Here is a 25,089-nt window from a genome sequence, read left to right on the forward strand (position 1 = left end):
TGCTTTCGTTTGCAATCATTTGACCATTTCTGAGATGTTTATTGATTTTTTTATGTCTTCTTTTGCCAGTTAGTAACTGGTCAACAAATGAAAACAGAAGGAAGCAGGGAAGAGATGGCTGGGAGAGAAATTCTTGGGCATCCCTGAGTTCTCATTAAATACCATCCTTCTTTCTCTGCTCCCCAAGTCTGAAGGGCCTGGCATTCCTCCTTCTCACTTCCGCTCAAAGAAAAGTAATAATAAGTAAGGAAGACGAGTTACTTTACTCAACTGGGAAGAGAGATAAACTAGTCAAGACCAAATAGGAGAGAATGCCTTCTCTAAAGCTGCAGAATACGCTTGGCTAATGAGAAAAGAGACCTTTGGGCTACCGTTCTCCTTTATCTTCTCTGATCTATTCTCGGTGGTTGCATTAGGAATTTCTACATTTTTCATTAAATTGCTCCGAATGAGGAGAAATCACCGAGCTACAGAGGCTCCTCTTTCGAAGTCATAACGTCAGCTCTTTAGAAATGCAGGCACAGGTTGAATCAGACACAAAGCCCTCATTATGTGGGCACGCTTAAAACATTCAGACCTGTGTGCACAGATTGGGGTCAGGAGCAAACGGGATGTGACTGCGGATGTCTTGGTTCCTTGGCGGGAGCCTTGCAAACTGGACCAAGAGAAGAAAGAGTAATAAGAGAAAAACAAACCGCATTGCACATACACAGGGAAGAACTCACTGAGGAGGGATTCAAAAGGGTGGTTAGAACTTGGGCTAATAAAGCATCTTAATAAAAGCACAGTCATTTTGTATACAAGTGACAAGACAAAGGAAAGGGACTGAGCTTCTAAAGGTGGCACATTGTTTGAAGGTGAATATATGGAGGAAATTAATGGGAGAAAGGGGCTAGTTAGGAAGGTTTGTTATATAGATTTCCCTGGTGCTGTCTCTGGGCTGATAAGATTCTATCTGGAGTTGTGTCTGGTGATTCAGAATCTTCCCGCCCTTCTTGGTAGAGAGGGAGAGGGCAGAGAGTTTTGCTTCTTTTTTTTTTTTTTTTTTTGCTGTACACGGGCCTCTCACTGTTGCGGCCTCTCCCGTTGCGGAGCATAGGCTCCGGATGCGCAGGCTCAACAGCCATGGCTCACGGGCCCAGCCGCTCCGCGGCATGTGGGATCTTCCCGGACCGGGGCACGAACCCGCGTCCCTGCATCGGCAGGCAGACTCTCAACCACTGCGCCACCAGGGAAGCCCGAACCCATGGTCTTTTAATTGAGTTCACACACCTGGTCTCAGGACTTAATGAAGCTCATGTTCTTCAAGTCTTATCGCAGAAGGAATTCAGTGAGAGACAAAGTGATAGGTAAGAAGTGGATTTATTTAGAGAGGTACACATTCCATAGACAGAATGCAGTCCGTCTCAAAAGGCAAGAATGGCCTTGGGAGAAACACAGAGTGTGGGCCACCTCAGAAGGTGAGAGGTTCCAAAATATGGAGTGGTTAGTTTTTATGGGCTGGGTAGTTTCATAGGCCAATGAGTGGGAGGATTATTCCAAGTATTTCGGGGAACGGGTGGGGATTTCCAAGAATTTGGCCACCGCCCACTTTTTGGCCTTTTATGGTCGGCCTCAGAACTGTGATGGTGCTGGTGGGTGTGTCATATAGATGCTGATGCATTACAGTGAGTGTATAATGAGGCTCAAGGTCCACTGGAAGTCGGATCTTCTGCCATCTTGGACCTAGTTGTTTCTCACCAGTTTATGTCATGTCCTATGGCTGTATCATTCTTTTAAAGGTTGTGCCCTGCCCCCTTCCCTCCTGTTTCAATTCCATCTCAAGATCCTTAATCACATTTGCAAAGTCCCTTTTGTCAAGTAAGTTAAAGTTTTCACAGCTTCTAAGAATTAGGATGTCAGCGTCTTTGGGGAGCCATTATTCAGACTCCCAGAAGTCGTTATTATTATTACTGTTATATCATCATCACCATCACCGTCATCATCATACCTGAGACATCAGTATGTCTTCCTTAAAAATAACAAGGAAGGGCTTCCCTGGTGGCGCAGTGGTTGAGAGTCCGCCTGTCGACGCAGGGGACACGGGTTCATGCCCCGGTCCGGGAAGATCCCACATGCCACGGAGCGGCTGGGCCTGTGAGCCATGGCCGCTGAGCCTGCGCGTCCAGAGCCTGTGCTCTTCAATGGGAGAGGCCACAACAGTGAGAGGCCCGCGTACCGCAAAAAAAAAAAAAAAAAAAAACCTCCCCAGAATTTCTACAGGTGTCATTTGTTGGAGGTTTTTGTTTTTTTTTAAATTTTTCAATCATCATCTTAGTAAATGGATAGACTATCTGCCAATTGCACAGTTAAAAATCCCAGAATCTTTCCTTTTCCTTAATCCTAGATGTGATCTATTAGCAAATCCTGCTGGTCCTACATTGAGTTCCTCCAGATGCAAAATCTGGGACAAGGATTTGGGAGCGAGTGATTAATTTTGCAATAGCTCATTCCAAGGAGGCACCAAAATGGACCTGGGGAAGTGGGAGGAGAAAAAGAAGGAAGCCAGCACAGGGTGGAATGAGCCCCATCCTGATGGGATGCTCTCCCCAAAGCTCTCCTCTCACGATGATGCTACCAGTCTTTTCAGCACGACTCAGGGATGCTCACTCCCCTGTTCAGAACCCTCCAGAGGCCTCCACGTTGCCCACTTCCCTTCCTCTGCCATTCTGGGCTGGCATCATCCTCCACCATTTCATCCCGCAACCTCTGCCTTCCAGCCACACCAGCATTTTTCTAGTTCTCAAATACAGCCATCCACTCATTCTTGCTTCAGGCTTTTGCACCTACCGTTCTCTTTGCCTGGAACCCTGTTACCCAGGGATAGCTGGGTTTATTCCTAAATTCTCAGCTTAAATGTTATCTCACACCTACCCTGTGGGAAGTAGTCTCCTTCTACGCATGGCGTCCAATGATTCCTCACTGCTTTGTTTATTTCCTTCATAGCACTGTATTTTCACAGTCTGATAGCATCTCATGTTTATCTATTTTCCCTATAACAATATACTTTCCATGTATATTCCTCTTGTCTACTTCTCTACTATTCCAACTACATAGATGAGTGTCTTATTCATAGAAAGTTCTCAGTATTTATTGAATGAACAGATGAATGAATTTCATCCTGTCCGTGCCCCATTCTCCTGACTATATCCAGTCATTTCATGTAATGACTCTCTCTTTCCACGGCTGAAGCACAGTTCTGAACGTCACAGCATCCTGAGATCTCACCGTTCAACACGGCCTGGCTCTTCCAATGCCACCCTTCACTTAGAGGACAACATAAGTGAGAGAAAATGTAAATCTGGACCCTGAAGTTAAGCTCAAGTTTTTAAATCAATGAAATTTCACAGTCTGGTAATTTCTTTCCACCCAAATGCCCTCTTTGACAGAGGAAAAAAAGGCTTTTTGGACAGAACATTTTGGTCAGTAGAATGTAAATGGAAAAAAAAGCCATAATTTGCTTCATTCTTTGAAACATTACCTGACGTTCTGTCTCAAAGAGAATGGTAACAGGATAACCTGAGTTTCCTCTTCTCCTAGTTCTACTTTGTAAAATCTTCTTGATCCAAATTGATTTATTTTTCTATTTATTGAGCTATTGTTGATTTACAATATTGTGTTAGTTTCAGGTGTACAGCAAAGTGATTCAGATATATATATATATATATACACACATATATTCTTTTTCAGATTATTTTCCACTATAGGTTATTACAAGATATTGAATGTAGTTCCCTGTGCTACACAGTAAATTCTTGTTGGTTATCTATTTTTTAAAAATATTTATTTATTTATTTATTTATTTGGTTGCGTTGGGTCTTAGTTGAGGTAGGCAGGTTCCTTACTTGCGGCTCGCCAGTTGTGGCACCCGGGCTCCTTCGATGTGGCATGCAAACTCTTAGTTGTGGCATGCATGTGGGATCTAGTTCCCTGACCAGGGATCAAACCTGGGCCCCCTGCATAAGAGCACAGAGTCTTATGTACTGCACCACCAGGGAAGTCCCAGTTATCTATTTTATATATAGTAGTGTATATCTGTTAAACCCATACTCCTAATTTATCCCTCCCCCGCTTTCCCCTTTGATAACCATATGTTTGTTTTCTATGTCTGTACGTCTGTTTGTTTTGTAAGTAAGTTCATTTGCAGATCCACACGTTTAAGTGAGCATCTCCACCTCAGAGAACTCCTAAAGCAGGAGTTGACTGTCCCAGCCCTTGGGTTTTCTTCCTGTTTATTTGTTTGGTGTTTAGAAGGACTTAACTTAGGAAAACCACCCAATTTTAGCTTCTTCCAGGTGGAGATTTTGAGATGCAGAGACCAATCCAAAACATTATTATTTGGCCAAAGGTCTGAATAAAGAACTTGGAAAGCATGTGCATTTTAAAAGCCACTATGTTATCTGGGCCTCTGGCCTCTGTCCCCAGTAGAGCTGTGTCCTCCACAGTGGTGAGGGAATTTTTATGTGCATGAACCCATTTTCGTGCTGCTGGGAAACCAATCTCTCCAGCCACATGGTTTCCAATGGCGGGTCCTTGCCGTGCACTCACCTCCCCGTGCAGGGTCTTTGCACCTGTGCTTCCCTCTGTCTGGTGTTTTATCTACATCACATCCTAATGCCTCTAAGGAATCCCATGCTTCAGGCCACATGTCCTCAGAGTGGCCTGCTCGGACCTCCCTGGCCACCTTGAGTGTCGCATCGGAGCTGTCCCTGACCCAGCTACCTCCCTTCTGCCATAGTTGAAACTTCGGCAAAGGTCTGTGTGAAGATTTGATTAATACTTACGATGGAGAGTGTCTGGATCCCTATCTCGGGGTACCATCCCGTGTGTGCCTGATTCCATCTGCTTTCCTTTCCAAGGTCCAGCACCTGAGGGGTTTTCTTACCAAATCCCACTTTGCTGACCTGCACAGATGCCAGGGAGTGCCTGGGAATTTACATCCTCCCAGGGTGGCCCTGAACCAAAAAGAGTCCTAGGAGATCACCCACATAACAGCTTAGCCTTTAACACCTCCCTACCTTGTTTTCTTCGTTTCATGTCCAGTTGAGAAGCTGGCAATTTCCTGAAGAGGAAATTGTGCACTGGACTCACCTCCCTGCAAATCTCTTAGCTCAGGAACTGCAGACCCTCAGTTCCCTGTTGCCTCCGGTGTCCTGGACATAGTATTTGTCCATCCAGCCCAGTGAGCCTATTGCAAGCTCTGGGCTGTCATGTCTGGTTCAGCCTCTGAGCAATACGGTGTGCATGGACAACACCCCCAGGAGAGAGCTTGGTGGCCAATGTGGGGCTCACCTCTGTGCCCGTCCCTGCTCCCTGGGATCTTTGCCCTCTGGTCTCCATCACCGTGGTACCAACCAGGGTTCTTGGCCTCCTTAATCAATAAAAATCGATCAGAGGCCAGACAAGAGATTCAGGCAAGGCTTTACTGGGGCCCCTGCTGCAGCACCGGGGAGCGAGAACCAGTAACAGCTTCCCTTGCTTGCTCACTGCCTGGGGTGGGGGGCAGCTGGCTCATTATATGGGGTGAGGGGAGGGGTGTGTCCAGGGGTCGGGCTGGAGGTGTGGCTCAGGTGGTCTGCCCCCTGCTTTGGTGGTGTTGAGTGCAGGGGGCATGCCCAGTGCCCTGCGTTGGCTCCCGACCCCCTGCTTTTGCTCTAGGCCCTTCAGAAGTGGCAGTTGGATTTTTTTTTTTTGGTCTTTTTGTATCTTGTTGTCCATAATTTGCCCCAACTGCTCATGCACACGGTTATCTTTAGTCCCTTATAGTTTCTTTGTATTCTGTTACTGGATGAGACGTGTGTCCAGGTGCAAGCCCTGCAGCAAAAGGCCCCGGCTCCCAGGTCCCAGCCTGTCTCAACTGCAGTTACTCTCCAGTGCCTTGAAACAGCTGTTCTGTGGCCTTTAGCCCGCTTGTGTCATTATTAGCCATGGAAGAGTTCGTCTGTATGAGCGACTCCTTCATCACCATAACAGAAGGCAGGCTACTCACTGATGCAGGCTGGCCATCGCCTTGATTCCTTTCACCTCATCTTCCAGGGCTCCGTTTGCCCTTAAGGGCAAGATGTAAACTGTAGCCTCCACTTGGAAAGTGCAGCCCAGGCTGCCCGCTTGGCAAGCAGATGGTATTCTTGTTCAAAGGAGAGCCGTAAGCTTCTCCTCCAGGTGCAGGTATATTGACAAGCAAAGATTGGGCTGGATTTTAGCGCCCAGTTTCCCCCTGCCCCGAGGGGCCCCCTCATGCAGCCCACCGTCTGTCCCATGCACATGGGAGCCCTGTCACCTCCAATTGAAGGCTGCAGAACTTTCCCTGTTAATTATACGTAAAAAGCAATTTTTGCACTTTGATCTCAACCGCGGAAGAAAAAAAGACATCGGAGGGCAAAAACCTAGAAGGACATCACCAAAGCTCCAACGGGGGTGAATTCGGTCATTTTTATAGATTGTTTACAATGCTCTTGGGCTACTTTTAAAAGTGGAAAAATAAAAGTCACGTTTATAACAGTATACTTTCAAAATATGAATAGGACCGTGCAAAATTTTGTCCACCATTTGAAAAAAAACACTGAAGCGTGTGTAAGATGAGTTATTAATTTTTATTTCTGGGAGGAGGAACCAGAGGCATTTTTAAAAAATTTATTTCTTCTACTTTTCTAGATTTTGTGTCAAGAGCCTGAATTGCTTTTCTTCGGTCAGTTTGATTACATTTTTAACACAAGAAAATATATGTGAAGCTTGTATTAGTGTAATAACCAAGACCACAGTTTCTGGAGATACGGTCGTGGGTTTGAGTCTGGCTCTGCTAGTTCCTAGTCTTGACCTTGAGGAGGATGCTCTGAGCCTGTTTCCTCACCTCTGATATGGGGGGAAACACACATGCCTCAGAGGGTTGTTGTGAGTGAATAACAGCACACACTAAGGATGTTTAATACTCAGTCTGACCCAGACTTGTTAAATGGAGTCTCATTATTATTATTCTCATAGTTATTGTTAATATTATTAAAATAATGTTAATTCGCTATTGTTGATCACAATAAAGATTAATGCTAATAAATATTACAGTTGACCCTTCAACAACATGTGTTTGAACTGCAAGGGTCCACTTATATGCAAATTTTTTTCCAAGGTAAATACTACAGTCTTTCTTGCGAGATCCAGGGTTGGTTGAATCCACTGACTGGGAATCACGGATAAGAAGGGTGGACTGTAAGCTCTACTTGGATTTTCCACTGCAGGGAGGGTCGGGGTCCTAACCCCCGCGTTGGGCAGTGTCAACTGTAACATTAATTGAGATCTACTCACTTACGAGAAAGGACAGCTTGTTTTTTCAGAGCCTTGTGTTCTGAGAGGCCATCAGTCTGGCTGGAGTCTACAGGTGACCATGGACGAGCTGGTGGGAACATAAGGGCAACAGGGGGTGAAGGCACTGCCCACCTCCCCTGATCCCCTCGCCGTTCTGTGCTTAACTAACTGCCCCCTTCTCTGCTTCCACCCTCTGACTGGCCGCACCTTGAGGTCTTGTTAACTACTCCATTCTTTGTGTGTTCCCCAAACCAGGCACACAGCAGGTGCTCAATAAGTGCATGTGACGTGAATCACGGGACCAGCATCCAAGAGCCAAGCTACCCTTGTTCTACTTGATCATTTTAGCAGGAAGGAAGAGCTACCGACTGTCTCTCTGGAAAGCCTTGCTAGTGTTTCGTCCACCTGCCAGTCTGAGAGGCTCACATCACTGTAAAAAGGCAGCACCTTATTTAAAATGGTGCACACTCATCTCCCTTGTGACCTTATTTGCAGCACGGAGCTGACACCCATCCTAGGGAGTCAGAGGTCAGACACCTACCGACTCCTTCAGTGGGGTCACAGGTTCACATCCCAAGGGTAGGCGGGCTTGGCGGGATGGGCAGCGCCGGTGCAGGAGGGAGAGCAGACGCCCTTGAGGAGCCTCCCGATTTGTTTCAGGGTCTGGCAGTACTGGAGCTGTGTCCCTCCCTAGGCGAGGTCGTATTTGAGTCTTACATTTACAATAAAAGAGACATTTTGACACCATGAGGCCCTGATCACCTGAAGTGACCAATGGAAAGTTTTTAATGAGAAGTGGAGTCACTTATGTCAACCAGGGTGGCCAAGCATCCTGTTTACCCTGAGAGGATTCCAGTTTTAAGACCAGGACAGGGGCTTCCCTGGTGGCGCAGTGGTTGAGAGTCCGCCTGCCGATGCAGGGGACACGGGCTCGTGCCCCGGTCCGGGAAGATCCCACATGCCGTGGAGCAGCTGGGCCCGTGAGCCATGGCTGCTGAGCCTGTGCGTCCGGAGCCTGTGCTCCGCAACGGGAGAGGCCACAAGAGTGAGAGGCCCGTGTACCACACACACACACACACACACACACACACACACACACACACACACACACACACCCCAGGACAGTCCCAGGGGAAATGGGACCATTGGTCCCCCCAACACGGCCTCTTAGCTCTACTGACACCATGGCATGTGCTCCTTGAGGGAGGCAGTTGGCAAACATCCTCATTGTCTCAGGCTCTCAGAACCGGGGTAGCTCAGTTGACCCCAGTGGACCGCAGAGGTATCTGCCCAAGGCCAGCTGGCCTTTTTTAGAATTCAACTTGGGGCAGAAATGAAGCAACCAGCATTAGATCCAACCACAGTCTTCTTTCTCTTGATTTGAAGCCTGATTCTTTTAAAGCAATACATGAGCTGGCTAGGTAGGGAGCTCGATTTAGGAGTGGATGTGGTTTCTACAGAAAAAGTACTGCAGTCTGTTTTACTGCACACGTGCAGCCATGCTGTGGGAGAACAGAGCTCCCCTGGTGCCTCGATTAAGAAACACTCCCAGGGACTTCCCTGGCGGTCCAGTGGTTAGGACTCCATGCTTTCACTGCTGAGGGCCTGGATTCAATCCCTGGTTGGGGAACTAGGATCTCACAAGGCCATGCGTCGTGGCCAAAAACAAGAAACAAAAGAACAGTGACAATATATGAACCCCATCGGCTTCTCACAGACTCTCCCATAATGATATAGACACTAGCCCCACACCACCGCCAGGCAAATCCATGCAGACAGAGAGTAGATCAGTGGTTGCCTGGGGCTGGGAATTTGGTAAGGGGGTGGGGAAATGGGGAGTGAATCTGATGAGCGTGGAGTTTCTTCTTGGGATGATGAAAATTTTCTACAATTGATGTCATGCACCACTCTGAAGGTACAGCCATGGAACTGCACACTCGACATGGGTCCATTTTATGTTACGTGAAGTATGTCTCAAGAAGGCTGTTATCAGTAGGGAGGTTTCTCAAAAAACTACAAGTAGAACTACCATACAACCCAGCAGTCCCACTACAGGGCATATACCCTGAGAAAACCATAATTCAAAAAGAGTCACGGACCACAATGTTCACTGCAGCTCTATTCACAATAGCCAGGACATGGCAGCAACCTAAGTACTTAGTCCATCAACAGATGAATGGATGAAGAAGACGAGGCACATATATACAATGGAATATGACTCAGCCATAAAAAGGAACAAAACTGAGTTATTTGTAGTGAGGTGGATGGACCTAGAGTCTGTCATACAGAGTGAAGTAAGTCAGAAAGAGAAAAACAAATACCGTATGCTAACGCATATATATGGAATCTAAAAAAAAAAAAAAGTTCTGAACAACCTAGGGGCAGGACAGGAATAAAGATGCAAACGTAGAGAATGGACTTGAGGACAGGGGGAGGGGGAAGTGTAAGCTGGGACGAAGTGAGAGAGTGGCACGGACATATATACACGACCAAATGTCAAACAGATAGCTAGTGGGAAGCAGCCGCATAGCACAGGGAGATCAGCTCAGTGCTTTGTGACCACCTAGAGGGGTGGGAGGGAGACGCAAGAGGGAGGGGATATGGGGATATATGTATATGTATGGCTGATTCACTTTGTTATACAGCATCAACTAACACAACGATGTAAAGCAATTATGCTCCAATAAAGTTGTTAAAAATTATATAAATTTTTTTTAAATTAAAAAAATAAAACTTATTTAAAAACATCACTCTCTTGTCTTCAACCAAAAAATTCTCTTCCCTCAACCAGCCAAAGGAACCACAATCCCACTGGAACTTCAAAGAACAACAAATGCAAAAATAATCAGAATAAAAGTACACCTTTACCCCAGATGAGAGATCAACACAGTTTTCCATTCGATATCCAGGCTCTCCTTCTCCTTCGATGTGAATTGGAAGTTCACTGGGGTGGGGTGGGGGGGGTGGGACAAACAGCATCAGCATCACCCTGGGACACGTCAGGAATGCACATTTTCTCCTGGTGACCCTGAGCATGCTCACATTTGAGAACTGCTGATGTAGATGACAGTGGACAGGTGACTGGAAGTTTCCCTTGTTAAGAATTACTCTGGATCAGCCAAGAAACCAAGAGGAAAACAAGCCAACAGTGTATAGTTTTCCTTCTAGACTAGTAGACGGTTTATTTCTTTAACAAGTTGTACATTTGGCGGGGAGAAGAAATAATAGGAGTTAAGTGAAATAAGAGACAGCCCACAAGATACTGACTTGTCAAGCCATGGAAAATGTTTTAATGACAATTGGCATCACAGGTATAAATAAATAGGTCCTTTTTCCCGTCTCTAATATGTGCTAGAAATATCTTTTTATAAGGTCCAGCTAAGGTTATGAGGCTTCGAGGACCCTTTCTTAGCTATCGATTTTAGTAATTAAAAAAATAAAGACAGGAAGCATTCCCGGTATCTGCAGGCGCCGCCCCACTGAGAGCATCACGTAACAGCCGGGCAGCTTCGTCCCCAGCAGCTGCAGGCAGAACGGAGTCTTGGGGTTTGTGTCCCCACCTCGTGGTCTCCTCTGCCTCGTACACTTCACTTTGGATGAGTGCATTTTGCAATGGGCTGCTACACGATTAGGCTGGTACCAAAAAGCACAGTTGATTGACAACCTAACATAGATTTTCGTGTTTTCCGTTTATGCTGCTATACCCTGCCTAACGAAGTAAGAAAAACAACTGAAAAACCCTCAGACAGTATTTTTTATCCTTGTTCATTTGGCAATATCAGCATGTCTCGGGATAGATCTACCCTATGAGGTTGGTGCTGATTACTCTTGGGTCTGGTTTCTCTCTTGTGGATCTGACCTCATCTTCCCCTGGGAGAAGTATCCGCATGACACCAGTGATGGAGTCCTGGAGGGGTCAGGGGAAACCTGGCTGGGCTCTGTGCTGTTGGCTGTGTCCCACTGGTCCAGCCTCTGCCAATGTCCCACCCACTGGCTTTGGCCCTGTGGTGGGTGTAGTGGTGATGGGTGAGGGCATCTTCCCCCATCCCCCCAAAGGCTCTGAGAACTCCCCCTGATTGTAGAAAACCCAGCAAATATCAACAAGGCTGGAGGGATACAGAAAAGCATCAAACGTAATACTTAAAGAGTGGATTAACTGACATCGTTTCTAAGCATTCATCTGATGTATAGGAATATAATTTGTTTAATTTAGGAAAATATACCATTGGATCCTCAGGAATAAACATTAAATATAAATCAAATGGAAGTCTAAGACACAAAAAGAAAAAAAGGAGGGGAAAAAAGAGAATGTGGAAAAAGAAAAGATTATTAAGCAGAGATGTAAAAATCCTCAGGTCTATCCCAAGAGGCAACCAATATTCAGAAACGTCTCCTCCCCAAGCCCAGGGTGACAGTCCAAGGCTGTCCTCGGAATAGGAAAGGAATACTGAATTAAAACGGAAAATGTCTCTTAGCAGGCCCTAGTTTTAATATATTTTGCTCCTTTATTAGAAATATAAACAGATGATTACTTGTCTTTTTATTTGTCTTTTTGCATTTTTTTTTTAACAAATACTTTTTGGTAGCTTGTCTGGGTTATATTTTGACTCATAAAATAACCTTCCCAATTTGGCCCTGCGCAGGTCAAACGTCTCCAGAAGCTCCCTTCCCCGAGTTTATTCTGCCGACTTGCGAACATCTGCCATCATCAACCTCTGATTACAAAAAAAGTCCCTTTCCGGCTTCAGAATTTCCAACTGGTTTCGAAGGGGGACCCCAACGATTCCCTGTTCAGCCCCAGAGCTACTCTGGAACCGAAGGAGGGCGTCCAAGCACTGGCCCTTCGGCCAGAGGGGCCTAGGCTTTGTCCTTGAGCTTCTCCAGGTGGTCTCTGAGCTCTCTGGGGGCGCCCACGCCCACGTCCTGGCACCCCCACTGGATGTCCTCTTCGGTCCCCCCGAGGATGGAGTTCACGGTGGGACAGCTGTCGTCGGCGGGGATGGTGGTGAAGGTGGTGAACTTCACCTTTTTCCTCTTGGAGGTGGGTGAGTGCAGGGGCTCGAGCTTCTGGTCCCTGCCCGGTCTGTCCCCGGAATCGGCAGGCCTGGGGACCTGGCTGTGCCCGTGCTTTTGGGAACCTCCGTTGAGCAGGAGGCGGTCGCTCTCGTCTATGACGGTCGTGTGCTCGTCCTGCCGGGGGGACCCGTCGCCCACGTCCTCCAGGAGCTCCGCCTCGTTGCCCAGCCACACCCAGTCGTGCGAGTGGGTCACGGAGGCCTGGCCTTCCAGGGGCGCCTGCTTGTGCCTGTACTTGAGGGCAAAGGTGGCGCAGTTGATGAGGAAGACGAGGATGGCCAGGCAGAAGACCCCCAGCAGGGCGTACATGCCGATCTCCAGGTCGCTCAGGCCGCGGGGCGCCTGCACCAGGTCGCCAGCCCCCGGAGCGCCCCCCGCCCGCGGCAGGTCCACCTGCGCCGGGAAGTTGGCGAAGTCGATGGGGATGGTCTGCAGCTGGCCCTCGCCTGCCAGCCGGGCCCCGTCCAGCCGGCTGTTCTTGCCCACCTTGTTGTCCAGCAGCGACTTGGCTGTGGGGCTGCCCCTCCGGGGGGCCCCGTCCTCGCGCTCCGCGGAGGAGCTGCCATACCAGGGCCCCTCCTGGCCCTTCTGGCGCCGGCCGCTGGCGTGGTTCTTCATCTCGGCCTCCTCGTAGGCCCCGCCGGGGCTGGAGTCGGCGTCGTTCTGGCCGAACTTGACCCTGACAGTGCCGACGCCCACGGCCAGGACGCTCTTGCGTTTGGATTTCTGGCAAGCCTCCGCGATGGTCAGGTCCACTCGGACCAGGGGTCCCTGGCCTTCCCCTTCGGCCATGACAACGGGCCACCTGGGCGAGCGGGGCTGGGGGACGGACACGACGGCCTCGTCCAGGGACGTGGCGGTCAGGGTGAAGTCCTTGGTGTCGTAGATGTCCAGGGGTGTCACTGAGCCATCACTGAACTGGAGCCAAGTGCTGGCCACGGCTTCCTGCAGGGAGAGGGGCAGTTAGAAAGCCACGGGGGAGGCGAGGGGGGCAGATGCCTCTTCTCTGGGGGTCGCGCCTGCCCCCATTCTAGAACGGAACCCAAAGACTTAGGGGCAGGACTTAAAATCCAGACCTGGTGGCTGATGAACCTGGGGAAAAAAAAATCCAGGTTTTATATCAAGATCCGAGAATCACCTTAATGGAAACAAGAACCAATGTAGAGAGGCAGTGACAGCTCCAGTGTAATCCTTACCCAGGGAAAAGACCCCATAAAAAGCCCTCACTGAATTTAGGCTCCATTGAATTTATTACCAGTGACGTCACTTGAGCGCGTCTGCTGGGTCTTCACGGTATCCTACTCCTCACTCTGATGTCCCCGCCCCCCCATCAGAACCCTTGTGATGACACTGAGTTCAGTATGTTCCCTTCTCAGCATAATCCATGGTAATCTGTCCATCTCAAGATCCTTAATCACATCTGCAAAGTCCCCTTTGACACATGAGGCGCCTTATTCACAGGGTCTAGGAATCACACGTGGCCGTCTATGGTGTGCCATTATTCCACCTGCCACGGGGGTGATGGTAGCTAAGGTGTCCACAGTGCTTCCTGGGTACCAGCCACTCTTCTATGTGGTTTTCATTATGAACTCATATAATCACCACCACAGTATACAAGGTACAGACTGTTATCTATATTTCTCATTCTGCAGGTGAGTAGACTGGACCACAGGGGGGACCCGAGGCTCACCCAAGCTTCCACCGCTAAGTGACAGGGCCGGGTTTGAGTCCAGCCAGTTCATCTCGAGCCTTAAGCATGGTGGCTACTCAGTCTCCTGGCTGCCTTTGACTCTGAGGCCACTGACCAGGCCAGGGATTGAAGGAAACAATTGTGATGTGTCTGGAATTCTTCCCTGTCCTCTAAGAACAGGCATTGAGTGGTCCAATTTTCATTCATCTGATCATTTCAGGGACATGTATTAAAAGCCTCTTCTGGGTCAGACCGTGTGCCAGACACTGAGTAGTCTTGGACAGAAGACTGACAGAGAGTAAACAATACACGGCTGTTTATTGTGGCAGGCTGGGATGTTTCCTGGAGCTGGGCTGGGATGTTAGTTCTGCATAAGTTTGATGTGCTAAGTTTTAATTTTTTTTGGCTGTGTCACATTACTTGTGGGATCTTAGTTCCCCGACCAGGGATTGAACCTGGGACCTCAGCAGTGAAAGCATAGAGTCCTAACCACTGGACTGCCAGGGAATTCCCTAAGTTTTACTTTTTTTTTTTTTTTTTTTTTTTTTTTGCGGTACGCGGGCCTCTCACTGTTGTGGCCTCTCCCATTGCGGAACACAGGCTCCGGACGTGCAGGCTCAGCAGCCATGGCTCACGGGCCCAGCCGCTCCGCGGCATGTGGGATCTTCCCGGACCGGGGCACGAACCCATGTCCCCTGCATCGGCAGGTGGACCCTCAACCACTGCGCCACCAGGGAAGCCCCCTAAGTTTTACTTTTTAATGTACAGTTCAATGTACAGGGAGGAAGGAAGGTGACTGGAGGTTAGGAGGGAGATGGGTTGGCCCTGGCTGTGAAATGGCCAGGATAGCTCCTGCTGGACAATGTGCTGGATGTTATGAAGGTGAAGCAGGAGCTAACGGAACCCCAGGGGTCTGTTGTGGGCAGAGGATCCTGTGTTTCCTCTAATCCTGGCCTCTGGACACCATGGCAAAGGGCAGAGTGTTTGAAGTGAGAGTTTTGAATTAAATACATGGATCCACTATTTCCCCGGGAACATTTTTCTTTGAGCCAATTCTTCTGGGCCTCAGTTTCCCCTAATGAAGGTGGGAATGTGAATACCTAAACCATAGGGTCTGGGATGGACATCTATTTGGCCTGACCAGTTTCCATTCCTTCTTTCCGATGGGGGCTAGAACACTAATTTTCCTTTCAGAACCATGCCTTTTCTCCATTCAGAGTTTGAGGAGTATGGGTGGGGGGGACCCGCCTCTCCAGTTCCAGAGGTGGGCATATGTCCAAGGTCTGGCCAATCAGAACATTTTACTATCCTTTTCACAGTGATTGGCTCAGAAAGAGGCACATGACCCAAACCAGCCAATGGGACATGACCTCTGGGCTTTTGTTGGAATTAGAGCAGAATTTATTTCCCCTGGAACTACTGAGTTGGGATGCAAGCTGGAATGGAGAGAGACAGAGAGAGAGAGAGAGAGAGAGAGAGAGAGAGAGAGAATCTTAAGAGCATGTCCCAACAACAAAGAAGACTGGCTAAGTATAAAATAGTAAAAAACTAGGTAAAAATATACAAATAAGAGATGCAAATTCCCAGGAATCAGAAATGAAAAGAGAAGGCATACTAGAGTGGTCCAAATAGGTAACTGTTACTGAGACAGCTTGAGGGCATGCAGAGCTGCTCAGAAGACCTACCAGCCAGTGGCTGGGATGGTGATGCCCACCTACGCATGTGTCAGATTGGGGTGAAAACTTTTACGTAAAGCCAGGACTCCTCTCCACACATGGCGGTGAGAAAGCCTACCCACTGGGCCAGAGGCATATCAATGATGCTTGTCTGTGCGCTGAGCACTGGGTGCGAAAATGTCTCCCTTGGAAATCAGAACCTCACCCCTTCCCCAGGAGTGGGGAGTCTGAAGTTATAACACCTGATGGTGAAGGAGCTGCAAGACATTTACTTGAAACTGGACCCATACACGTGCAAAACTGCATAGGAATTCCTCAGGAACCATATAAGACAAAGCAACCACAGCTCAAGAGGTGCTCATGATAAAAAAAATTACAATCCCTAGGAGGGAAGGCTCTACTATGAGAGAAAACCGTAAAAATTTCACATAGAAAGATCAGCAGATGAAGGATTCGAGATAATAAAACAAATGAAAAAGACTATAAAATAAAACAAAGCAACAACAAAGATAAGCCGAAAAAAATAGTTAGAGAGTAAAAAGGAGTAGAAACTACACTGAAAGAGTGGGAGTCACTGGAAAAAGAAGAGGTAGCTGTGGAAAGAACCACACAGAACTTCTAGGCATGAAAAATACTCTGGTTGAAATTAATTACTCAGTGGATAGTTTGAACAGCAGATTAGACATGGTTGAGGAGAGAATTAGTGTAATGGGAGACTGATCCAAGAAACTTACCCAGAATGTAACCACAGGAATATAAAGAGATGAAACATATGAAAGAAAGGTGGAAAGAAATGAGAAAGAGAATGAGAATGACCAACGGTTTTCTGTTAGGAGTTCCAGAAGCAAAGAATATGGGAGAACTTCAATAGTCAAAGAAATAAGGGCTGGACATTTTCCAGAATTGAGGACAAGTGCCAATAATAAAAAGGAAGGTTTCTGATGACACCACTGGAGCATCTGGATCTAGCTTTACCTGAAGATGCAAATGCTTGGACATGAACTGATAAACTCTGACGTCTGACTCAACCAGCCTGAGTTAGGCCTCTGTCACTTGTAAGGTAAAGCCCAGACTATCACCAGCTTCCTGTTAGGAGTGAGTGAGAATGTTCATGAAATCTAAAGATGGTGTGTGCTCGCTGTTGGCACCTGCCCACTTTCCTACAATACCTGCCTGCTTAACTTTCAGCTGTCAAGCCCGCAAGGTGGTTTTGCCTGAGGGCATTCTGGCCTCTGGAACCCATGTGGTCATGCCCGTAGCCAGAAATGCTGAGAAATTAACACCCTCCAGAAGCAGCCCTCCACTAAGGGCTGACGGGAGGTGTGATAAATATCCCAGCTTCCTTGACCTCGGCACAATGACTCTCCAGCCTTTTCTACACTGGCTGACGGTTTCCCCAGGAGACCCAGGCTCCAGTAGCCCACAGTGGTGGCTGAGTTGGCAACACACACTCTTGGCTGTCTTCCCTTCCTTCCCTCACTTCCCGACGCCCTCCTGGTGTTCCCTTCACCACCCACATGAAGTCCTTGTATGCGGATCCTCATCTCAGGCTCAGCTTTTTGGGGAATCAAAGCTAAGACACGACTGGTTCAGGAATTTTCCTCACCGCCCTCCTCTCCCTTAGCTTCATCAACTTACAAATCTACAATCGGACGGGCCCTCTTCTAAAGCCTCAGTCGAATGCATTCATGCTGGGGGAGACCTCATTTCACTTCACTAGCCTAGGTTTCTTTAGCACTAATAGGGCACAGGGGAGTATAATGCAACTGCCCTCATAGTCACGGCATAGCCATCTTTCAGATTTTGTATTTCAAAGTTGGAAACATCAGGAACAAGGGGCCAGCCTTCCACACTCCAAGGGCTGAGATAAAACATTGTTAACGCAGCATGCAAGTTCATCTTGGCTGACTTTTCGCCTTGAGTTCATTTTTCTTCATCAACTCTAGACGGAGAATGAACTTAACATCAAACAAGCCCCCCTGAATGGCAGGCAATCTGAATTAAGCCCTCAGAACCTCACGGGCTTGCCAACCTCCATCTCCATCATCCCTGCTGTGTGATTGAGACCAAGCCTTCCATTAGCTCATGACAGCGAGGTTGGAACATAGGGGTTGTTCTCAGGAGAAGCCAACGCAATTCCCCAAAGATAAGAAATTCTGAAATACTTAAACTAACACACATCCAGGCATGATTTCGAGCTCCTATTCTTTCAAGAGTCATGTCTGCAGATTGAATGAACTCCATCCATAGATCCCCTTAGGCAGCGCCGGGGCACTCCAATTACCATCAGCCAATGAAGACAGATGGGTGAGGCTGGATACTGATGGGTGGCCTTGCCCCATGCCAGGGAGGTGGCAATGTCAGTTATCCCCTGATTAATTACCAGTTTTCAGCAAATAGCTTCATGCTTTCTGCTTTGTCTCCCCACTTTGCTTGTTCTGCTCTTTCTAAACCAGCAAGTGCCATGCCAGTTTCCTGCCCCCAGGAGAGGTGAGCAGAGGTTCCAGCACTGGGAGCTGGACCAGGATGGGAACCTACTCCAGGTCCCTGCTGGTGATGCTCTGGAACCATACCAGGGAGCAACACACAGCATTTCTAGAATGGTCCACCCTAGTCCTTGGAACCTGGAACGTAACGAGATGTCCCCCCCATGATGATGTTATATGCACAGTTGAAGTTAGGGAGAGCTGCCTGGCTGAGCTGGGGGGTCTGGTGTAGTCACTGGAGCCTTTGGAAGCAGAGGGGTTTCTCTGGCTGGTGGCAGAGGGAAAGTCGGAGGTTGAAAGCACGAGAAGAACTCAACGCACTGCTACTGGCTCTGAAGATGATGGTGGGGGTTGGGGTGCGGTGTGGGCAGAGAGAAGGGAGCAGAGAGAGGCTCCCAGGCAGCAGCTAGCAAAGAAACAGAAACCTCAGGCATTCAGCTGCACAGAGCTGGATTCTGCCAACCACACCAGTGAGTGCAGGAGCAGATTCTTCCCCAGAGCATCCTGATAAGAGGCTTTGCTCTCAGCCTGTGAACCCAGGAGCATGGCACCCAGCTGAGCCCACCTGGACTCCTGAGCCGCAGAACTGTGAACGATAGTGGTTGTTGTCTTAAGCTGCTAGGCTTCAGACAGTTCTTTGCACAGATGACTAATCCATCCCTGTGCACGGGGTACCACTATTCTGGTTCATCACAGACCCCACTTCTTGGATGATGTAACCACGTGCATTTTACACAGCCTGAATCACTCCATCCTGGAATGTGGTTTGGCCACTCTGTCCCCGTTCCTCCCACCTCCCTCCCCTTTGGCTGAATCAGGTGTGGCAACCAGCCTTGCTCCCCTCGACCTCTGGCATCCAGGCCCCTACCTGTTTGGGGGTTCGCAGCAGCTCCTCAGCTGTGGCCACAGCTGTGACGGCCTTGCTGTTCTCTGTGCTGGGGTGAAGGGTGACAGACAGCCCAGCCACGAACTGGATGGCCAGGTCTGTCACCGAGACTTTGTCATCTAACACGGTTACTGTCTTCTCGGCCAGGATGGAGTCAGACAATGGGGACAGCACCTGGGCAGGACACAAGATAAATCTGTCACACCTGCTTCTGGATGTTGGAACCTTTCCCTCCATCCTAAACAGGGTCCAGAATATAGCGTGAAGGAACCACACATCTACTTCACTATATACACTAGCCCGTACTGGGCCTTTGTGAGAATCAGATAGAGTCACCCCTCCCTTGAGACACTTTAGCTCTATCTTTTGGAAAATGGACATAAAAATTAAAATCCATTTTGTCTTTAAAAAAATTAATTAATTAATTTCTGGCTACGTTGGGTCTTTGTTGCTTCGTTTGGGCTTTCTCTAGTTGCAGCGAGCAGGGGCTATCTTCGTTGCAGAGCACAGGCTCTAGGCGCGTGGGCTTAGCAGTTGTGGCTCACGGGCTATAGAGCGCAGGCTCAGTAGTTGTGTCGCACGGGCTTAGTTGCTTCACAGCATGTGGGATCTTCCCGGACCAGGGATCGAAGCCGTGTCCCCTATACCGGCAGGCAGCTTCTTAACCACTGTGCCACAAGGGAAGCCTTCCATTCTGCCTTTGAAAGGAAATGACCCTCCCCATTTAGATGAGGCTCTCTTGCGTACCACACAACCTGGTCAACCGTACACGACAATCCTGCTGCCGGGACCCGTGAAGAGTCGCACACAAACTGACTCTGCACAGTCCGAATCCCATTCTAGGTGAATTACGGAATCAACTGGAGACCTGAATTATAAATAGCTTACTCTCCCTTCGGGCCCCCAGCACAATGTGTCCTCTGCTGAAATATTACTTTCTGCCTCATCTCATAAACCACATGTAGGACCTGAGGTGTCTCAGGTGAAATGGTAGAAACGTATCTATCATTTCTACCTGGGGTGGTTGTGAAAGGATCCAGAATGACATTCCAGAAAGGTGGAGTCACACACACGACTCTCTGTAAGACAGATAACCAGCAAGGACCTACTGTATAGCACAGGGAAAGCTACTCAATACTCTGTGATAAGCTATATGAGAAAAGAATCTGAAAAAGAATGGATATATGTATATGTTTAACTGAATCACTGTGCTGTGCACCTGAAACTAACACAACATTGTAAATCAACTATACTTCAGTAAAATTAAAAAACAAACAAACAAAAAACCAAAAAGGTGGAGTCAGTAGGGTGGGACTTGATGGGTTGACTGAAAGGCTCTCATGCCCTGTCACCTGTCCTGAAATCCCACCGTTCTATACATTTCCTTGAGCAAATAAGCAGTAGGATTTTTTTTTCTTTTTTTTTTTTTTTGTGGTATGCGGGCCTCTCACTGTTATGGCCTCTCCCATTGTGGAGCATAGGCTCCGGACGCGCAGGCTCAGTGGCCATGGCTCACGGGCCCAACCGCTCCGCGGCATGTGGGATCTTCCCAGACCGGGGCATGAACCGGTGTCCCCTGCATCGGCAGGCAGACCCTCAACCACTGCGCCACCAGGGAAGCCCGAAGCAGTAGGATTTCGAAGAGTTTGTCGAATGACTACATGACAGAATGACAGGCTGATCTAAGGAAAGAAGGGAGGAAAGGAATAAGGGACGCATCCTTCTTTGGTCGCTGGCAAGAGCAGTGCAGAGATGGGGGAAGGTTCTAAGCGGGTGTAGGAGGTGCGCATCTGGAAAGGGGGCACTGAGGGTGGAGGAGAGGGGTCAGGATGGGGCGGGTTGGGTGGTGGGAATGGAGCATATGCAGCAGTGAGGGGGTCATAGCGGTGCTGAGGGGTGTGGCCACCACCTTCTCAATTCTCTCTGAAAGGAGCTTGGGGCTCAAAGAGCTGGCCCAGGCTCACCTTTCGGGGGCCCCAGGATGTCATCATGAGGACAAGGAATTGGCCACGAGGACCTGCCCATCTAGTGAGCCTCCCCCAGGGCTGGGTACCACCTTCAGTGATGGGCGTGCAGAAGTTCCCAGCTCCGGCTTCCTACCTGGATGGTTGTCATGCCAACCTCCCTCCCGACCAGGATCCTGCTGTCCTGGAGAGTGGCCACATGGGGTTCCTCCAGCTTCATGAAGTCTGCAACCAGGTGGGTGATGTCGAACTGCCAGTCGGGACTGAGCAGGTGGCTTGGCCGGCCCCAGGGGCTGGCGCCCTCAGACACAAACTGAGTGAGGACCCGCACGGTGGCGTGCTGGTACTGCAGGGTGCAGCCTCGGCCCCGCCGCCCCTCCTCCTCTTCATCCTCGCTGTCTCGCGTGGGCCTGGTGGGAAAAGAGAAGAGGCTCTCAGGTCAGGGGATGTGATCCAAGGGGCTCTCGAGTCACGAGGCAGGTGCCGCCATCAAACTACAAGAGAGAGCATCCCGGGCAGGAGCTTCAGGACCACACAGGAGCACCAGCTCTATCTCCGGGCAGCACAAAGGGTGAAACACCTCTCTCTCTCTCTCTCTCTCTCTCTCTCTCTCTCTCTCTCTCTCTCTTTGCTTAATAATGCAAAGAAGCAAGCTTTATTGTACTTGTCAAAGGAGGAAGGTAAGACTTAATTGAGAAGAAAATGTGAATATCTCTCTCCACTAAACAGCATGACCCAAAGGATTTCTCCACATCCTATCTCTCCTTATATATGTAAGCCACAAAAAATCCCATCTCTCTTTTGAAGACATTTATTGACAAATAAAAGATAGAAGAACTAACCCACACTGTCCACAAAGTAGCAGAGAACCATGCATGGCTATTTACAACTTAATTTCAATGAAGGAAATTAAGCAAATCAAAACACTAAATTTCTCAGTCACTCCATAACCCCTTGTGCTAGTGGCTACCATGCTGGACATTGTGAGTCTAGAACATTCCACCACTGTAGAAAGGTCTATTGGGCAGAGTGGTTATGATGCTCTTGAGATGTGTCTATCCTAAGCTCTGCGTGGATGGACTCTTTTAATCTCATAACACCATGAGGCAAAACTGTAATTATTCTTATGTCCAGATGAGGAAACTGAGGCAGAGAGATTGGGTGGCTGGCCCAAACTCACAAAGCAAGAAAGTAGCTGAGCTTGGATTTGAACCCAGCAAGTGTCAGTTCTGCCTTCTTCAGGGAGACGGAACGAACCCATATCTTGTCTACTCGTGACCACTAAATGGTCTGAAGTCTTGGCTGGAGTCATGGCTTTTCTCCCCGTCAGGACAAATGCCTTCAAGTTTACCCTGTAGAAATGGATTCACCATTTCACTGTTCCATGTATCCATCTTGAGATGGACTCCAGTTGCCCCTTAAAAATCAAGACCCTGGTGCCTGGGAGACTGTCAGGAAAATAGTCCTGGTGGTTTAAGATGGGAGATTCCATACAGGAAACCGGAATTCAGCAACAACTCTTATTTAGCTAAACTGAGGGCCACAGAGCTGAGAAAACAAGACCCCAAACTCCTACATGAGACAATCCAGAGTCAGAATAAATTAGAGGCTTTTGTTTAGGTTTCAGAGGAGACAGCAACCCCATGGTCCAGTATAAGTGCAAGTGGACTTTACCCAATACTTTGATATGCATGGAGCTTTTCAAGTTTATAGATACTCATCCATCACGGAAAAAGGATTCGCCGTTTTGCTTAGAGAAAATAAACTCAAACAAATTCCCTGGAGGTGGAGGGCCTAGAAAATCGTGTTACTTCTGTGGCTTCATTCTGGAGGGGCCACTTGTAGGAGACAGTTTACTAGGAGTCTTTGTAGACTGCAAATGACTGGATCTCATGCTGACCCAGCCGCTCAGCAGCCTTCCTGCCTGGCTGGGTTACCCTGGGCCTTGGTTTCCCCAGAGGGTTGTTGTTAGGCTGTAGGCATGTATGCGTTGCATCAGGTAGTCACCATGGTAACAGCATCACCTACTCTGCACTGGGCCCTGCATTGGCTCCTTTAGCGTTAAGGTCAGTATCCACAGCCGTTGCCGTCACAGCTCTGATGCATCTCCCTGTCCCGGGCTTACCTCTTAGTGGCCACGATGGGGACCCTCCAGCCTTTAATCTGGCTCAGCTCCGTGTCAGAGACGTCGATCTGCAGGGGCAGCCGGGGCACCCACACGGTGACATGCAGGGGCGCGCTCAGGTGCTGGTATGTAAAGTTCACCACTGTGTCCACCTTGCCTTTCATCTCTTTGCCATTGACAAAGACATAGTCGCAGTGGTCGGACACCTGCCAAGACAGAGAGGGCATGGAGGAGGAAAAGTTCCTGGGGCCCTGGAGACCACCCTTCTGTCATTTGTCCTTTTCTCTAGCAAAGCACGCATGCTTGATCTAGGTTCCCCTCAATGCAGAGCCTGAGACAAGGATTCAGTGCGGTTGGTTTACTTGGGAGGTGACCCCAGGGAAGGGGGACCAGGGAGCAGACTGAGGGAATCAGAGAAATATGAAAAGTTGGTAGAAAGGTACATCTTTGCATTTGCTGCTGTGACCATCAGGCTCCATTTCTCTGGGCCTCATGGGAAGCATACAGAATTGTCCACCCGCAGTATGAGAGGCAGGAATATTATCTACCAGCTCCTCTCCTGTCTCTCTTTGAGTGAGGGTTGCTGTGTGAGTTAACTTCCCCACACTTTTAGGCTGAGACACAGGCCCTGGGATGGGAAGCAGAAGCAGATTGAGAGAAGCAGCAATCACCAAGTGAACTTGAGCCTGCACAGAACTGCAGCCGGGACTGAACTCTGAGTGGACCCAGGGAATGTGATTTGGGCACCAGAGGTATCTGTTCTCCAGGCTGATGTCTGCTCAGAAGATGAGCCACACCCACATCCCACCCCATCCAGCCTCCCAGGATCTAAAGGGCTTGTACTGCCTTTCTCTCTAGCAGGGCTCTTCCAGTTCCTACACTCTCTGCTCCAATCACACACAGCTCTGATGGCTCCCCATCAGGAGAACACTCAGGCCTTCGCACATGTAGTTCCCTTTCCCTGGGAACACCCTTCCCTCCCTGTTTGCAGCACCTCCCCTGAGGCCCTAGGATTGTTTGTGTATCTGTACCGTTACTGTTCATCCTGTGAACAGCAGAATCTCATTAGTGATGACCAACTTATGTTTCCTTCCCCTGAATTTCCTCCTTTCACTATTCCCATTTCTAGAAGATCATGGACTCAGGAAAGAGACAAGACAGAGCACAAAGGAAAACAAACACAGAGACAAAGAAAATAAAAGTCTTCAAGCATCTAGATTTTGTGTTCCAATGCCTAAACCCTTAGTAAGATGCATCTATTTACAGCCCCATGGATGTTGTCATATGGCAAAGAAACAGCTGGAGGATGCCCATGCCCCTTGGTAGGAGGCTGCTAGGAGCAGAGTGCACAGGGGTGGGACCACTCTGAATGATAATGGGCGTGCCCTAGGAACTGTGAACAGAATCCTTGAGCACTAGAAGCCCCCTCCCCAAGGCCTTGATAGTAGTTAAATTTCCTAGAAATTAGCCTTGGATGATGTTTTGTTGCCATAATGAATTGAAAACTGAAAAGAGAAATCAAGTTGGTTTATAGAGAAACATGACCCATCTTGCATAGCCAAGTTTATGGGATGGGATTTACACTAGCCCCATGTGTAAATTCACACTTTCAACTGCAAAACTGTAAAATCCTCGAAGGCAATAAGTACATCTTTTTCTTCTTTGATCTCTTGGTTCCTCATACCAGCTGCTCATGAAGTGGGAGCTCAGCAAAGTGGATGCTGAATGGATGAATGGATGGATATATGAATGGATGGATAAATGGATGGATGGATGGATGGATGGATAAATGGATGGATAGATGGATGAATGGGTGGGTGGATGGATGGATGCATGAATGGGTGGATA

At 48.5% G+C, this 25,089-nt stretch overlaps 1 protein-coding gene across 1 annotated transcript in view; it reads right to left on the reverse strand.

The window, feature by feature from the left end:
- Positions 1-11,933: 11,933 nt before the first annotated feature.
- Positions 11,934-25,089, reverse strand: part of TMEM132C (transmembrane protein 132C) — a gene marked incomplete at its 5' end in the record, with an annotated part of 375,994 nt that continues 362,838 nt past the window's right edge. The window contains 4 exons of the mRNA XM_081252152.1: positions 11,934-13,359; positions 19,135-19,326; positions 21,253-21,526; positions 23,242-23,447. Of these exons, the coding sequence (XP_081108278.1) occupies positions 12,196-13,359; positions 19,135-19,326; positions 21,253-21,526; positions 23,242-23,447 (1,836 nt within the window). The 3' untranslated portion in view covers positions 11,934-12,195. The remainder of the gene's footprint in view (positions 13,360-19,134; positions 19,327-21,252; positions 21,527-23,241; positions 23,448-25,089) is intronic.

The sequence above is a fragment of the Mesoplodon bidens genome, assembly GCF_964165515.1.
Source record: "Mesoplodon bidens genome assembly, chromosome: 13".
NCBI lineage: Eukaryota > Metazoa > Chordata > Mammalia > Artiodactyla > Ziphiidae > Mesoplodon > Mesoplodon bidens.